Source organism: Hemitrygon akajei, unplaced genomic scaffold (assembly GCF_048418815.1).
Source record: "Hemitrygon akajei unplaced genomic scaffold, sHemAka1.3 Scf000110, whole genome shotgun sequence".
Taxonomy (NCBI): domain Eukaryota; kingdom Metazoa; phylum Chordata; class Chondrichthyes; order Myliobatiformes; family Dasyatidae; genus Hemitrygon; species Hemitrygon akajei.
In genome coordinates, this window is record NW_027331996.1 from 895103 (window position 1) to 911364 (window position 16262).

A 16262-nucleotide genomic window follows, 5' to 3' on the forward strand; every position below is an offset into this window, starting at 1 on the left:
ATTTTCTACAATTTCTAAAGCTCTGAAAATCAATTTACAACCTAATGTACAAACCTTTGATTTCTGTCTATACATGCAGTCCTCGCATGACCTTTATCCTCCTCCACCTCACTATCTGCTCTAACACTCTGGTTCCCCTCCCTCTGCAAATCTTTTTTACCCCCCCCCCCCACCGAGCAGCACTGGGAAATCTACCCGCAAGGATGTTAGTCCCCCTCCAGTTCAGGAGCAAACCGTCCCGTCGGAACAGGCCCCACCTTCCCGGGAACAAAGCCTAATTGTCCAGAAACATGAAGCCCTCCCTCCTGCACCATCTCCTTAGCCACGTATTTAGCTGCACTCTCCGCATATTTATATTTACAGGGACTTTACTCCTGACGCCGGTCCCCGGGACCCGACCCGTTTACAGACCCGGAGCGGAACCGGAGCAGATTCTCAGCCATTGGTTTTCATCCCAGGTCGCGAAGAAAGGATAAAGTTTCCCCGTGAATTTATTCCCAGTGAAGGTGTGGAGATGGGACTTGGTCTCGGGGTTGTAAAATGTAACTGTCCCGGACTCGTAACTGAGATAAACTCCCACCCTCCCGGGGATGGGACCGGCAGCGAGACGGGACTCGGGGGAGGGGAGAGCGTACACGTCACAATCCCGATGTAACACGTCACCATACCGCCTGATGATCCAGAATCCGGTCTCCGGTCTCAGTCTGACCAATCCCTTCCTCTGCACAGACTCTGCGGCGACTCCCAGAAACCAGAACCGAATCCCCGTCACCTCCACCTCCCAGTGATGTCTCCCCGATGTGAATCCCTCCGATCCCAGCACACAAGGACGGTGTGTGAATCTCTTCCCGGTGTCAGGGAGATTCCTTCGGGTCCGGGTCCATCTCACACTCTTCCGATCCTCAGACACCTCGAGCTCCGGAGTCGCCGTTTCCACATCCAGGGTGACAGAGACTGGGGGGAGAAGCAGAGAATTAGAGAGTCCCCGGGGATCGGGGGAGACTCGGGCAGCGCGGCCCCGGGGATCGGGGGGTGATTCGGACAGCGCGACCCCGGGGATCGGGGGAGACTCGGACAGCGCGGCCCCGGGGATCGGGGGGAGACTCGGGCAGCGCGGCCCCGGGGATCGGGGGGTGACTCGGACAGCGCGACCCCGGGGATCGGGGGAGACTCGGACAGCGCGGCCCCGGGGATCGGGGGGAGACTCGGGCAGCGCGGCCCCGGGGATCGGGGGGAGACTCGGGCAGCGCGACCCCGGGGATCGGGGGAGACTCGGGCCGCGCGACCCCGGGGATCGGGGGGAGACTCGGGCAGCGCGGCCCCGGGGATCGGGGGAGACTCGGGCAGCGCGGCCCCGGGGATCGGGGGGAGACTCGGGCAGCGCGGCCCCGGGGATCGGGGTGAGACTCGGGCAGCGCGGCCCCGGGGATCGGGGGGAGACTCGGGCAGCGCGGCCCCGGGGATCGGGGGGAGACTCGGACAGCGGGACCCCGGGGATCGGGGGGAGACTCGGGCAGCGCGGCCCCGGGGATCGGGGGGTGACTCGGACAGCGCGACCCCGGGGATCGGGGGAGACTCGGACAGCGCGGCCCCGGGGATCGGGGGGAGACTCGGGCAGCGCGGCCCCGGGGATCGGGGGGAGACTCGGACAGCGCGGCCCCGCGGATCGGGGGAAGACTCGGGCAGCGCGGCCCCGGGGATCGGGGGGAGACTCGGGCAGCGCGACCCCGGGGATCGGCGGGAGACTCGGGCAGCGCGGCCCCGGGGATCGGGGGAGACTCGGGCCGCGCGGCCCCGGGGATCGGGGGGAGGTTCGGGCAGCGCGACCCCGGGGATCGGGGGAGACTCGGGCCGCGCGACCCCGGGGATCGGGGGGAGACTCGGGCAGCGCGGCCCCGGGGAGCGGGGGGAGACTCGGGCAGCGCGGCCCCGGGACCGACGGAAAGTCCGCTGGGCCTCAGGCGCGGTCGGGTGGCCGACTCGAACCTTTCCCGTTGTTTGACCCGACGAAAGCGGATGGACAATTAATGTCTCCCCAGGGGTTTTATGCTGGACGGTGAGCAGAGAGACCCCTGGCCCTTGACTCCTCAGACAGGGGAAACATCCTCCCTCACTCCTGCCTGTTGACCCCTGAAAGAATTTTGTGTTTCCATGAGATCTCCTCTCATTCTTCGAAACTGGGAACGGAGAACATAGAGCAGTACAGCACAGGAACAGGCCCTTCATACAATGTTCACATTCATTTGTGAGTGTGAAGTGGGGGAGTGTGATGGTTTGAGACAGTAAAGGAGGTGATAATGGGAACCAGTAGGGGAGAGATGAATGGCAGATTGAACCAGGAGGGGGAGGGGTGGAAAGCCCGTGGGTGAACTGTGTGTGTACACGTAATGAGAAGCTAGAGGGGGCAAAGATGGCAGATGAGGATGACTTTGTCCCCTTTCCCAGAACCCCATCCCCCGCAGCCCCTCATTAGGACAGGGGATGAATTTGCAGGAACCCTTAAGCAACACAGGTCCTGATGAAGTGTTTCAGTCTGAACTGTCGACTGTTTACTCTTTTCCACAGAAACTTCCCGGCCTGCTATTCCCGCAACAATTATTTGGCCTCCACAGCTGCCTGTGGCAGATTCACTATCCTGTGGATAAAGGACTTCCTCCTCATCTCTGTCCTAAATGGACATCCCTATAGTCGGAGGCTGTGCTTACCGTTCTCGACCCACCCACATCCTCCCAACATCAACTCTCTCCCGACAGGTGTCAGAGAGATCTGGCGAGACCATTCATCAGGACCTGTGTAAGCAGAAGTTAATAAGTAAACTTCTTGATTGGTCAGTGTCTCCAATGTTATGGGGAGGAGGCGGGAGAATAGGATTGATGGAGATAATAAATCAGAGATTCCTCTAAACTCCCGTGAGTACAGGCCCAGAACGATCAGACAGTCCTCACATGTTAATTATTTCATTCCCGGTATCATTCTTGTGAATCTTCTGCACCCTCTCCAATGCCAGTACATGTTTTCCGATAGAAGGGACCCAAAACTGCTCACAATACTCCAAGTGTGGTCTGAACAATGCCTTATTAAAACCTCAGAATTACATCCTTGCTCTTGTACTCTAATCCTCTCGAAGTGAAAGCAAACATTGAGTTTGCCAATCTTACCACTGACACAAACTGCAAGTTAACCTTCAGGGAATCCTGCACAAGGACACCCATGTCCCTTTGCACCTCTGATTTTTCAGTTTTCGCCCGGTTTACAGAATTGTCTCTGCTTTTATTCCTTCGACCAAAGTCGTACCTGCCTAAGTTTGTACCTGCCAAACTCTACCTGTGCTACAAGATCCTCATTCTGTATACTGGTGCATTCAAATAAGACCATAAGACAAAGCAGCAGAAGCCGGCCATTCGGCCCTTCGAATCTGCTCCGACATTTTATCATGAGCTGATCCATTCTCCCATTTATTCCCACTCCCCCACCTTCTCACCATGACCTTTGATGCCCTGGCTACTCACATACCTATCAATCTCTGTCTTAAATACACCCAATGACTTGGCATCCACTGCCGCAAGAAATTCACAGATTCACCACCCTCTGGCTAAAAAAATTTCTTCACATCTCCGTTCTGAATGGTCACCCTTCAATCCTTAAGTCATGTCCTCTCGTACTAAACTCCCCCACCATGGGAAACAACTTTGCCACAACCACTCTGTCCATGCATTTTAACATTCGAAATATTTCTGTGAAGTTCCCCCTCATTCTTCTAAACTCCAAGGAGTACAGTCCAAGAACGGTCAAATGTTTTTCAGATGTTAACCCTCTCATTCCCGGAATCATTCTAGTGAATCTTCTCTGAACCCTCTCCAATGTCAGAACATCCTTTCTTAAATAAGGAGCCCAAAACTGCACACAGTATTCCAAGTGAGGTCTTACCAGTTCCTTATACAGCCTCAACATCACATCCTGCTCCTGTACTCTATTCCTCTAGAAATGAATGCCAACATTGCATTCGCCTTCTTCACCACCGACTCAACCTGGTGGTTAACCTTAAGGGTATCCTGCACGAGCACTCCCAAGTCCCATTGCATCTGTTCCGAATGTGCAACAACTCTCACGGGCCGAAGGGTACAAATTCGTCCCCTCCTTCTTGAGAATCGCAAGATGGCTTTTAATTCGTGTCTGGGACCCAGGAAATGAGAGAGAATCCTCAAGGTTTTTGCAATGTGTCCTGGCCCCTCAGCAAGACTAAGCCACGGATAACGGCCATTGTCTCTTGGAGACGGAATTGCATATTGAGTACTGTACTATTCATTGAAGACCTCAGGGAATGACCGGAGTGGTCTGGTTGAGGGATTGCATCATCCCAACCTGATTGACATCTAAGACCCCGTGAGTAAGGATAAAAGCGGGTTTGGGAAACAACCCCTTGAGACGCTCCAGGAGAAATTTTAGAAATCCCGTGACAGCGTTTAATAGCGACAGCCGGTGGAGGGCTCGCGTGCGTCCTTTCCCGTTGCCTGGGATTGGGGCCTTACCACGGAAGAACGGCTTCGCTAAAGAAGAGGCCACCAACGAAATTTCGAAGGATCGGCATCATAAAAAGGAAAAGCTGGCAAGTTTCTAAAAACTCTCTCTTGACTCCAACCAAATGCTGAAGCCTGCATGAACTGAGTGACTTTTATATTTCTATCGTACAATACATTATCCCCTAGACAACGATAGTTATTTCTTATTGATTATTATTATACCCGCACTTTTAGATTTAGTATTGACGACGTATATTATCTGTATGTTTGCATTGATATTATTTTTGTGTATTTTTACCAATAAATACTGTTAAAAATAGTACCATCAGACTTCAACCGACCTCTCTATCTTTGCTGGTAAGTGACCCAGTTACGGGGTTCGTAACACATCTCAGAATTTTGAATTCTCTCTCCATTTAAATAATAGTCAGCCCGTTTACTTCTTCTACCAACGTGCATGACCATACACTTTTCAACATTGTATTTCATTTGCCACTTCTTTGACCATTCTCCTAATCTATCCAAGTCTCTCTGCAGACTCTGTTTCCTCAGCACTACCGTTCCCTCCACCTATCTTCGTATCATCAACAAACTTAGCCACAAAGCCATCTATTCCATAATCCAAATCGTTGATATACAACGTAAAAAGAAACGGCCCCAACAAGGACCCCTGTGGAACACCACTGGTAACCGGCAGACAACCAGAATGGGATCCTTTATTTCCACTCTGTTTCCTGTCAATCCGCCAACGATCTATCCACATATGTAAATTTCCCGTAATTCCATGGGCTCTTATCTTGTTTGTCAGGCAGGATTTTCCTTTAAGGAAACCATGCTGAGTTTGGCCTATCTTGTCATATGCCTCCAGGTACTCCGTAACCTCATCCTTGACAATTGACTCCAGAAACCTCCCAACCATTTCTCAAGCTAACAGGTCTATAATTTACATTTTGCTTCCTTGCCCCTTTCTTAAATACCAGAGTGGCATTTACAATCTTCCACTCCTCCGGAACCATGCCAGAATCTATTGACTTTTGAAAGATCATTGCTAATGCCTCCGCGATCTCCACAGCTACTTCCTTCAAAACACAAGGGTGCATTCCATCTGGTCCTGGAGATTTATCTACCCTTAGACTATTCAGCTTCCTCAGTACTTTCTCTGTCGTAATTGTGACTGCGCACGCTTCTCTTCCCTGACACCCTTGAGTGTCCGGTATACTGCTGATATCTTCCTCAGTGAGGACTGATGCAAGTACTCGTTCAGTTCCTCTGCCATCTCCTTATCTCACATTACAATTTCTCCAGCATCATTTTCTATCGGTGCTTTCTCCACTCTCACCCGTTTTTTACTCTTTATATACTTGAAAAAGCTTTAAGTATCTTCTTTGATATTATTTGCCAGCTTCCTTTTATAGATCATCTTTTCCCTCTTAATGGCCATCGTAGTTTCCTTTTGTAAGCTTTTAAAAACTTCCCAATCCTCTGTCTTCACACTAATTTTTGTTTCCTTGAATGCCCTCTCCGTTGCTTTTACTTTGGCTTTCACTTCTCTTGTCAGCCACGGTCGCATCCTTTTTCCATTTGAAAATTTCTTCTTTTTTGGAATATATCTGTCTTGCACCTTCCTCACTTCTCGCATAAACTCCAGCCACTGCTGCTCTGCTGTCCTCCCGCTAGTGTCCCTTTCCAGTCAAATTTGGCCAGTTCCTCTCTCATGCCACTGTAATTTCCTTTACTCCACTGAAATACCGACACATCGGATTTCGGCTTCTCTTTCTCAAATTTCACAGTGAACTCATCATGTTACAATCACTGCCTCCTAACGGTTCCTTCACCTCAATCTCTCTAATCACCTCTGGTTCATTACACAATATCCAATCCAGTACCTCTGATCCCCTAGTGGGCTCAACAACAAGCTGTTCAGAAAAGCCATCCCGTAGACATTCTACAAATTCTCTCTCTTGAGATCCAGTGTTGACCTGATTTTCCCAATCCACTCGCATGTTAAAATCCCCCACAATTATCATAACACTGCCCTTCTGGCAAGCCTTTTCTATTTCCTGTTGTAATTTGTAGTCCACCTCACTGCAGCTGTTAGGAGGCCTGTAGATAATTGCCATCAGGGTCCTTTTACCCCTGCGATTTCTTAGCTCAACCCAGAAAGATTCTGCACCTTCCGATACTATGTCACCTCTTTCTAATGATTTAATATAATTTCTTGCCAATAAAGCCACGCCACCCCCTCTGCCTACCTGCCTATCCTTCCGATACACCGTGTATCCTTGGACGTTCAGCTCTCAGAGACATGCATCCTTTAGCCACGTCTCAGTGATGGCCACAAAATTATACCTGCCAATCTGTAGCTGTACGACAAGATCATCCACCTTATTCCTTACGCTGTGTGTATTTAAGTATAACACCTTAAATCCAGTATTTGGTACTCTTTGTTTTGATTGCACTGCAACTCATCCCAATGGCTGCAAATTTGACCCATCACCTGCCTGTCCTTCCTGACATCTTTCCTACTCACTATCTTAGATTTATTTCTGTTTTCCCCCTCTTCCACTTTACCATTCCGGTTTACCATCCCCCTGCCAAATTAGTTTAAACCCTCCCTAACAGCTCTATTAAACATTCCCGCTATGGTTCGGGTGTAACCCGTCCTTTTTGAACAGGTAATACTTCCCCCAGAAGAGATCCCAATGATCCAAGAATCTGAAGCCCTGCCCCCTGCACCAGTCTGTCAGCCACGCATTCATCAGCCTGATCCTACTATTCTTGCCCTCGCTAGCACGTGGCACAGGTAGCAATCCTGAGATTACTACCCTGGAGGTCCTTCTTCTCAGCTTCCTTCCTAACTCCCGGAAATCTCTCTTCAGGACCTCCTCCCTTTTCCTCTCTATGTCATTGGAACCAACATGTACCAAGACAGCTGGCTGCTCGCCCTCTCCCTTCAGGATATTCTGGACCCGATCCGAGACATCCCGTACCCTGGCACCTGGGAGGCAGCACACCATGCGGGTATCTCTACCAGGCTCACAGATTCTCCTGTCTATTCCCCTGACTATGGAATCCCCTCTGACTACCGCATTCCTCTTCTCCCTCCTTCCCTCCTGCACAACAGCGCCAGGCTCAGTGCCAGAGACCCGGTCATCGTGGCCGTCCCCTGTCAGGTCATCCCCCTCAACAGCATCCAAAACGATATACTTGTTGCTGAGGGGGGCAGCCACAGTGGTGCTCTCCACTATCTGGGCATTTCCCTTCCCTCTCCTGACAGTCACCCAGTTTTCTGACCCCTGTAGCCTAGGAATGACTACCTCCCTGTAGCTCCTGTCTATCAGCTCTTCATTTTCTCTAATCAGAATCAGAATCAGAATAAAAAAAAAACTGCCTTCCTTCAGAATTTAGCTCCCACGCCGCCCTTCTTGTCCCAATCTAAAAAAACACCTTCAGTCCTGTATTCATCAGCCTATTCCACACTGTCTACATGAAATTCAGCAAGGCCTTTGATGTCGATGATAGACCACACTTGGAGCATTGTCTGCATTTCCGGTTCCCGAATATGGGGAGGATGTCATTACACTGGACAGGAGGCTTCAGGAGGATGTTACCAGGACTGGGGGCTTGGGTTAAAAGCAGAGAGTAGGATGTTCAGGTATGACCCCTTATCGAGGTAAATAATTCATAAGGAGCTTAAATAATGTTTCTTTTTCCAAGAAATGGGGGTACAGATCCAGAGGCCTCAGATTGAAAGTGAGACGGGAAATTTTTCTGAGTGGTCTATTGGGTAACATTCTCATAGAGAGGGAGGTTTGTAAATGGAATTTGCCCTCAGACGCTGTAGAATCAGGTAAAAATAAAATATTTTAAAATAAATTTGGGCAGGTACACAGATGGGAAATGGTTAGAGGGATGGGGGGGGGGGCAAACACACACAAATGGGACATGCTCAAGAAGACATCTTAGTCTTGCAGACTGATGAAGTGGGCCGTGAGTTCAACATCCATCAAACCCTCCCAGATCATCCTCCTGAGGAATCTCACCCCGGAGTCTGTCTGTGAAGTGTTGATGTGACGTCACGTCAGAGGGCAGCTCAGTGCCACAGAACAGACAGACTGGGTAAGGACGGCAGATTTCAATCCTAAATGGGAATTTGTGCCTATTTCTGTGGCCGTGTGTCACACTTGATTGAGTTGTTTAAATGAATAAATGACTGTCTCTGAAGAGATTAGTTTCCAGGTTACTGAGGGAAATAACAACGTACATTGCTGAGGCTCTGACTACAATCTGCCAGTCCTTCCTGTGTATGTGTGTGAGTGAGCTTTGCCAGGCTGGTTATGCTGTATGTGCTTCTCCCGAGATGAAATCTTGACCCATGTCAATGCTTGTTGGTGTGTCCGAGCTAATTCTCACAATGCTTCAATGTAGTGGTCTGATCACCATAAGACATAGGAGCAGAATTAGGCCATTTGCCTACCGTGTCTGCTCCACCATTCAATCATGGCTGATCCTTTTTTTCCCTCCTCAGCCCCAGTACCTGGTCTTCTCCCCATAACATTTGATGCTGTGTCCAATCTAGAACCTATCAAGCTCTGCCTTAAATACACAGAACAAGTTCCACAAATTCACCAGCCGCTGGCTCAAATTTCTCCGCATCTGTTTTAAATCGACTCCCCTCTATCTTGAGGCTGTGCCCTCTTGTCCTAAACTCCACCGCCATGGGAAACATCCTTTCCACATCTACTCTGTCTAGGCCTTTCAACATTCGAAAGGTTTCAATGAGATCCCCCCTCATCTTTCTAAATTCCAGCGAGTACAGACACAGAGCTATCAAACATTCCTTGTATGATAACCCTTTCATTCCTGGAAACATCCTTATGAAATGAACCTTCTGCAATGCCAGCACACCTTTTCTTAGAAAAATTGTTCACAGTACTCAAGGTGAGGCCTCACCAGTCCCTTATAAAGCCTCAGCATCACATCCCTGCTCTTGAATTGAATGCTATTCTGAACCACAGATTAACAGCCAGGAGCAACTGACTCCGGGACAGCTTCTTCAACCAGGCCATCAGACTGATTAACTCGTGTTGACACAACTGAATTTCTATGTTATATTAACCAGCCTGTTGTACATATTATTCATCATAAATTACTATAAATTGCACATTGCACATTTAGGCGGAGATGTACCATAAAGATTTTTAATCCTCATGTATATGAAGGATGTAAGTAATAAAGTCAATTGAATTCAAATCAATTTCTTGTTTATTTTATTCATCCTAATCATTCTTTCAGTTCCTCTCTGTAGATATTTAAAAGCTTCCCAATCCTCTGTCTTCCTACTAATTTTTGTTTTGTTGTATACCCTCTCTTTTGACTTTACATTAACTTGTCTTCCCTTGCCAGCCATGGTTTTACTATTTTGCCATTTGAGCATTTATTTATTTTTGGAATACATCTATCCTTCACCTTCCTCATTTTCCCAGAAACTGACACCATTTCTGCTCTGCTCTCATCCCTACTAGCATCTCCTTCCAATTTGCTTTGGCCAACTTCTCTCTCAGACCACTGTAATTTATTTTACTTCTCTGAAATACTACAATGTAAGACTTTACTTTCTCCTCATCAAATTTCAAGTTGAACTCAGCATGTTGTGAGCACTGCCTCCTAAGGATTCTTTTAACTACTCACCCCTGGTTCAATACATAACACCCAATCCAGTAGAGCTGTTCCCCGAGTAGGCTCAACGACAAACTGCTCTAGAAAGCCATCACATTGCATTCAACAAACTCACTCTCTTGAGATCCTTTACCAACCTGATTTTCCCAATTGACCTGCATGTTGAAATCTCCCATGATTATCATAACATTGTCCTTTTCATCAGCCTTTTCTATTTCCAGTTGTAATCTGTGGGCCTCAACCCACTGACTGTTGGGAGGCCTGTATATGACTGGTGTCAGTGTCATTTTTACTTTTGCAGTTCCTTACCTCAACCCACAAGGATTCAACATCTTCCAATCCTATGTCACATCTAGCTGCTGATTTACCAGCAGAGCCACACCACCCCATCAGCCTTCCTTCCTTCCTCCGATACATTGTGTAACCTTGGACATTCAGCTCCCAACTACAACCATCCTTCAGCCACGATTCCGTGATGGCCACAACATCATACCTGACAATCGGTAATCGAGCAACAAGATCATCCACCTTATTTCTCATACTCCCTGCATTGAGATATAACACTTTGTGTACTGTATCTGCTACCCTTTTTAATTCTGCATCCCTAATGCACTGATACTCACCCTGCTGGCTGTAATTTTCTCCTCGCATCTGTCCGCCATATCTGACAGTCTGACTGCACGCAATCTTTGCATTTTTACCATCAGACCTCTCCCTTCACTCCAGTTTCAACCGCCCCCCCCCCACCAAATTAGTTTAAATCCTACCCAACAGCTCTATGAAACCTCTCTCACCGAGAATATTGTTCTCGCTCGGGTCGTGGTGCAACCCATCCCTTCTGAGCAGGTCATTCCTCCACCAGAAGAGATCCCGATAATCCAAGAACCTGAATCCTTGTCCCCAGCACCATCTTCTCAGCCATGTTTATCTGTCAAATTATCCTGTTTCTACCCTCACCAGCACGTGGCACAGGCAGCAATCCAGAAATTACAACCCTGGGGGTACTGCTTCTGAGCTTTCTACCAAGCTCTCCAAATTCTTTTCAGGACCTCTTAGTTTTTACTTCCTATGTAATTGGTCCCAAAATGCAACAAGTTATCTGGCTGTTTTCCCTCCCTCTCTAAATGCTGCAGACACGATCGGAGACATCCCTGACCCTGGCACCTAGGAGGCAACATACCATTCGGGTGTCCAATTCACGTCCATACATTCTCCTGTCTGTCTCCTGACAATTGAATCCCCTGTCACTACTGCTCCCCTCTTCTCCCTCTAACAACAGTGAGAGTTGTGGTTCCAGAAGGGGGAAGACCTGCGTCAGTCAGAGTCTGCACTCACAGGGCACAGAGGACTTGTGTATTTTCCTGACAATCCCCGTCACCACACTGATACCCGCTTTTATTCCCTACAATATCATCAAAACAGTATTAACTTCCCAGCTCCTGTGGTAGATTCAAACTCATGTCCTGGTGTGTTAGTGCAGTGTGCCTGGGATCAGGACACAGTGGTTCATCTGCCAGTCCCGTGTATTGATTGTATTGTGACCCTGTGCTGGTGTGTTCAGGGGTCTGACATCTCCAGCTGACCATGTGACAGTGATGCCTCCTAGTTAGTGGGGCTGATGTGGAATAAACTTCAGTTCCCCTTCAGTCCATTATCACAGCCAATCCTTGCTTCAGCTTATAAATTAATTGTGTTTCATGAATAAGTAAAAATGAATCTTTGTAAGTTTTACCTCGGTTAATGGCATCAAGTGTTTCTCTCAGCACTGTGTTCAACAAATAGAAGCGATCGAATTTTTCAACCGGTAGGGCCTCATCTGTCACTGACAATTCCTGGACATCGTCACTGATTCTGTAAATATTAAACTGCTGGTGATAAACTGGAATTTTGAAGTATTTTACAAATCCATACAGGGTTTCAGTAAAGAGCATGTCCTACCTCCTATTTCGATGAGCTTCCTCCTGAAATAAATAAAAGCACAAATCTGATTAGACTTGGACTTAATGTCCACATCCTGAATTTCATCCAAATCATTACAAGGTGTTGAAAATTCCCACCCCCACAGTCACTCACACACACGGGCAATACAGAACCACGGGGTAAATTAAAGGGAAAGTTTCTGAAATTCAGACCATTACTGAGAGGATGAAACTGACAGGAAAGACAGGACAGGCTGTGCATTATCATCTGGATATGACGTCAGGCTGATAGGATGGAGGAATTTAAGATCAGTGATGTATGTGATTGTGTGCGGGTGGAGGAAGTACCTCATTATGGCGAACTCGAGAGGACACAGGTGCTTGGAAGTAGTACGAAGGAGATGTTGGGTAAGTGTTTTGGAATGGGTGGAATAAGCTGCCAGCAACGACGGTGGAGGGGGATGCGATAGGGTCTTCCACAAGACTCCTACGTAGGTACATGGAGCTTAGAAAAATAGAGAGCTTTGGCTTACTCGGTAATTTCTAAAGTGAGTAGATGTTTGGCACAGAACTGTGGGCCAAAGAGACTGTATTGTGCTGGAGGTTTTCTTTGTTTCTATGTTTCTATTTATGGGGAGACCTTCAGTCAAAGATAAAATGCCAGGAGGTTTTTAATAAATCCCACAAGAAATTTAGTGAGGAGGATGTGGAACTCAGTGCCACAGGAGTGGTTGAAATGGAACAGCAGAGATTGAATGTAATGGGGAGGCTGGATAAACACGTGAGGGACCAGGGAGTTCAGGGCACTGTTGCTGGGTGCGGTGAGGAGGTGACAGGAGGCTTGTGGCCGAGGGGAAATTAATAGAAGATGGACCAAATGGCCTGCTCATGACGGAGAATGGGACACAATCCCATGTAAAACTAATTCGAAAAAGTAGAGACAGTGAAAGTTTCTGTAATCTGATGGAAACCGGATATGGAGGATAAGTCTGATGTGTGGGTCACATTCTTTGTTCTCACTAATTGACAGAGAGACCCTCACACCCACCACACCAGACACACTCACAGCCTGTGACTGGAACTGGGAGTTAATGTGAGTTTTAGAGGATATTTAATGTGGTAATTAAGGAAACGGTCAGCAGCTCTGTGTTATGATCAGAGTAAATCATTTCAGAAAAGATTGCATTCTGTCCTGGGATGTACAGAAGTTGTGGAAGTCATGTTTTGGGACAACAACCCTGAATAGTTGCATCAATTGTCTGGAGAGAAACAGTTTACTGCCATTTGTAAATGCTGTGTGTAGGAGTAACACGTCTGTTTTCTATCTGCATTGTATTCTGTGTTATGTGTTTATTACGATAACCAGTCATGTGAGTGGGGACGTGGTAAAAGCGAAGGGAATAAGTTACGTATTCGTACTTTGTTCTGGGCTGTTTTGACCCTGGGACTGGTAGATGTCATATCTTTTGTTGACCGATTCACTGCAGTTTAATTTACGATGAATTATGCTGAAATTTCATCATTTAAATATTGTATGTTGCTGATAAAGGATCGAATATCAATCTCCGGTATTTAGAATGTCATTCGCGGAGTGATCGGAGGTTTGTCATGCAAGGAGAACACTCTGTGTGAGGACACCAGCAGCGGCAATTGATTTGGTAGAATTGGCCGCTGTGCTGTGTTTATTTCAAATATACCACTGTTCATTTAGTTAATTATACAGAAATAAATTGAAATGTAATCCCTCACCTTGAGAAACATCACACTGTCTTTTTGATCCATCTGTTCCTTTAACTTAGTGATTTCCTCTTGAATAATCCTTATATTCTCTTGAATCTTAAGAAGATTTTTCTCCATTGGGTTGAGAATCCTCTTCTCTTCTTCCCTGAGATCCCTGAGTAAGCTCTGCTCTTTCTCAGTGATAATCTGGCGCAGTTCAGCAAACTGGGATGTGATCTGGGTCTGAACGCTGTGTGACTGTTTCTGTCGAATGAAAGGTGAAGATTAGTTTACTGCATTGCTGTGTTGTATTTCCTTATGACATTAAAGTGACCATTCAGTCCATTCAGGTCCATACTACTTCTGAGACATTCCCGTCAACTCCATTTCCTCACGCTTTCCTGAAACCTATTCTCCCTCAATGACCCATTAACTCCCACCTGATTCACATACACCCTCCACCACCTTCACAGGGTTAATTGTAGTTAACCATTCATCCAGTATGTCCTTGGGATGTGTCTTAAACTGTCATGGCCACAGGGAGAGCATGCAAACCCCACACAGACAGCAGCAGAGGGCAGGATCGGACCCAGGTCACTGGAGCTGCGATACTCGGCTATTCTGCATTAAATGGAGCAAAACTCGACAGTAATATCAGAAATTCCGCTCAGGAAGCCTCACCTGAACTCCGGAAATCTTCTCTTTCTGTTGCTGCTCCTTTTCCTGGAAGTCTGATTTCTTTTTTGTGAGAGTGTCTAAGTAAGATTTTAGCTGATCCTGGACGTCAGAGAGTGAAGAAAATAGAAACAAAGATGCATCAAAAGAAACAGATGATCAAACCCGATTATCACACAAAATGCCGGAGGAACTCAGTGAGTCAGGCAGCATCTACTCAGGGGAAATAAACAGTCGGTGTTTCGGGTTGAGACCCTTTATTAGCACTGGGTAGGAATGGGACAGAAGCCAGAATAAAAAGGTTGGGGATGAGAACCAGCTGACAGGTGACGGGTGAGACAACGTGAGGGGGAACTTGGGGGAGGGTGATGAAGTGAGAAGCTGAGAGGGGACAGGTGGAAGAGGTAAAGAGTTGGAGAAGAAGGAATCTAATACGAAAGGACAATCGACCATGGAAGAAACGGGAGGAACCGGGCTGTTTGCGGCCCTGAATGGTGACGGGGGAGGAGGTTAGGAGTCAGGTGTAGCACTTGTCCCGTTTGCAGGTGTCGGTGCCAGGAGGGAGATCAGTGGGGAGGAGAGAGTGGATCAGGGCGATACAGTACGTGGACCGCGATCCGAATAGAGAGCGGAGAGTTGCGGTGTGCGAGTTGGGCTGTGGGACGGAGAGATGCTAGAATCCCGTTAGAGATGGGGGAAGTTGCAGAGAATGATGTGTTAGTTATGGGGACTCGTGTGATGGTACGTAGGAGAAAGGAAATGTGTTAAGTATTAAATTAATGTTAGTTTTACCGTGTAGATTTTAACAGCTTCTTTAATCGGCTTGAAGCGGTGCTCTCTGTGTTCCTCCGCCACTGCACAGATCACACAGATCAGTGTCTTGTCCGTTTCACAAAACAGCTTCAGTTCTTCCTCATGTTCCTCGCAGTGACGTTTACTTTCCTTCCCTTTCGGGTTCAGGTTTAGATTTCGAAATTTTTCTGCCAGATTTGCTAAGGCCCGATTCACCCTGAGGGTGCGGTCAGCAAACTCCTCTCTACATTCCGGGCAGGAGTTTCTCTCCTCCCTTTCCCAATACTGTGTGATACAAGAGCGACAGAAGTTGTGTCCACACTCCAGTATAACCGGATCGGTGAAGAAATCCAGGCAGACGGGACAAATTACCTCCTCGCTCAAACTCTCGGCCTCTCCTTTCGAAGCCATGTTAACTCCCGGCACTTCCTGATTCAGAATGTTTTCACTTTCGGGGAGTTGCTGATCCCCTGCAGTACCGCGATTGTCCACTACGCGCGCTGCAGACTCAGGGAATGAACATGGTTTTGCTGGATGTGTTCAGTGGAAATTCTGGCCATTTCTATGTTTAGTGTGAGATCAAAAACACATTAAACAGGCAACAGATAAGAAAACGCGTCCATGGACTGTCTAAGCCCGGGTACGAGCGGAGGAGGGTTGACCGTATGGCGACCAACCCATCTCTTAAAAACCCAGTGCGACAAAAACGTCAGCTGAATCTCCAAAGGCCTCATCCCTGCGGTCGGAAGGACCTTCCTCTGGAAGACGATTGAAGTCCTGCGCTGAAAGGAGAAGCCATGTGCCCCCCTGGGGTGGTTCACTACTACAATAACTGTGAGGCTTCCTCAGCCAACCCGGCCTCCCCCTGTCCGGTGTAGAGGATCCTGTAGTCCCAATGGTGTCCCTGTAGACTGGAATGTGTCAGTCGGCAGCATTCCTGTATGATAGGGTTTCCCAA

At 47.9% G+C, this 16262-nt stretch overlaps 1 protein-coding gene across 1 annotated transcript in view; it reads right to left on the reverse strand.

Annotated features, from left to right (window-relative positions):
* Nucleotides 1-288: 288 nt before the first annotated feature.
* LOC140723357 (zinc-binding protein A33-like) overlaps nt 289-16262 on the reverse strand; it is a 125730-nt gene continuing 109756 nt past the window's right edge. Inside the window, exons 5-6 of the mRNA XM_073037940.1 lie at nt 11932-12050; nt 289-1002 (exon numbers count right to left, since the gene is read on the reverse strand). Coding sequence (XP_072894041.1) covers nt 404-1002; nt 11932-12050 — 718 coding nt within the window. The 3' untranslated portion in view covers nt 289-403. The remainder of the gene's footprint in view (nt 1003-11931; nt 12051-16262) is intronic.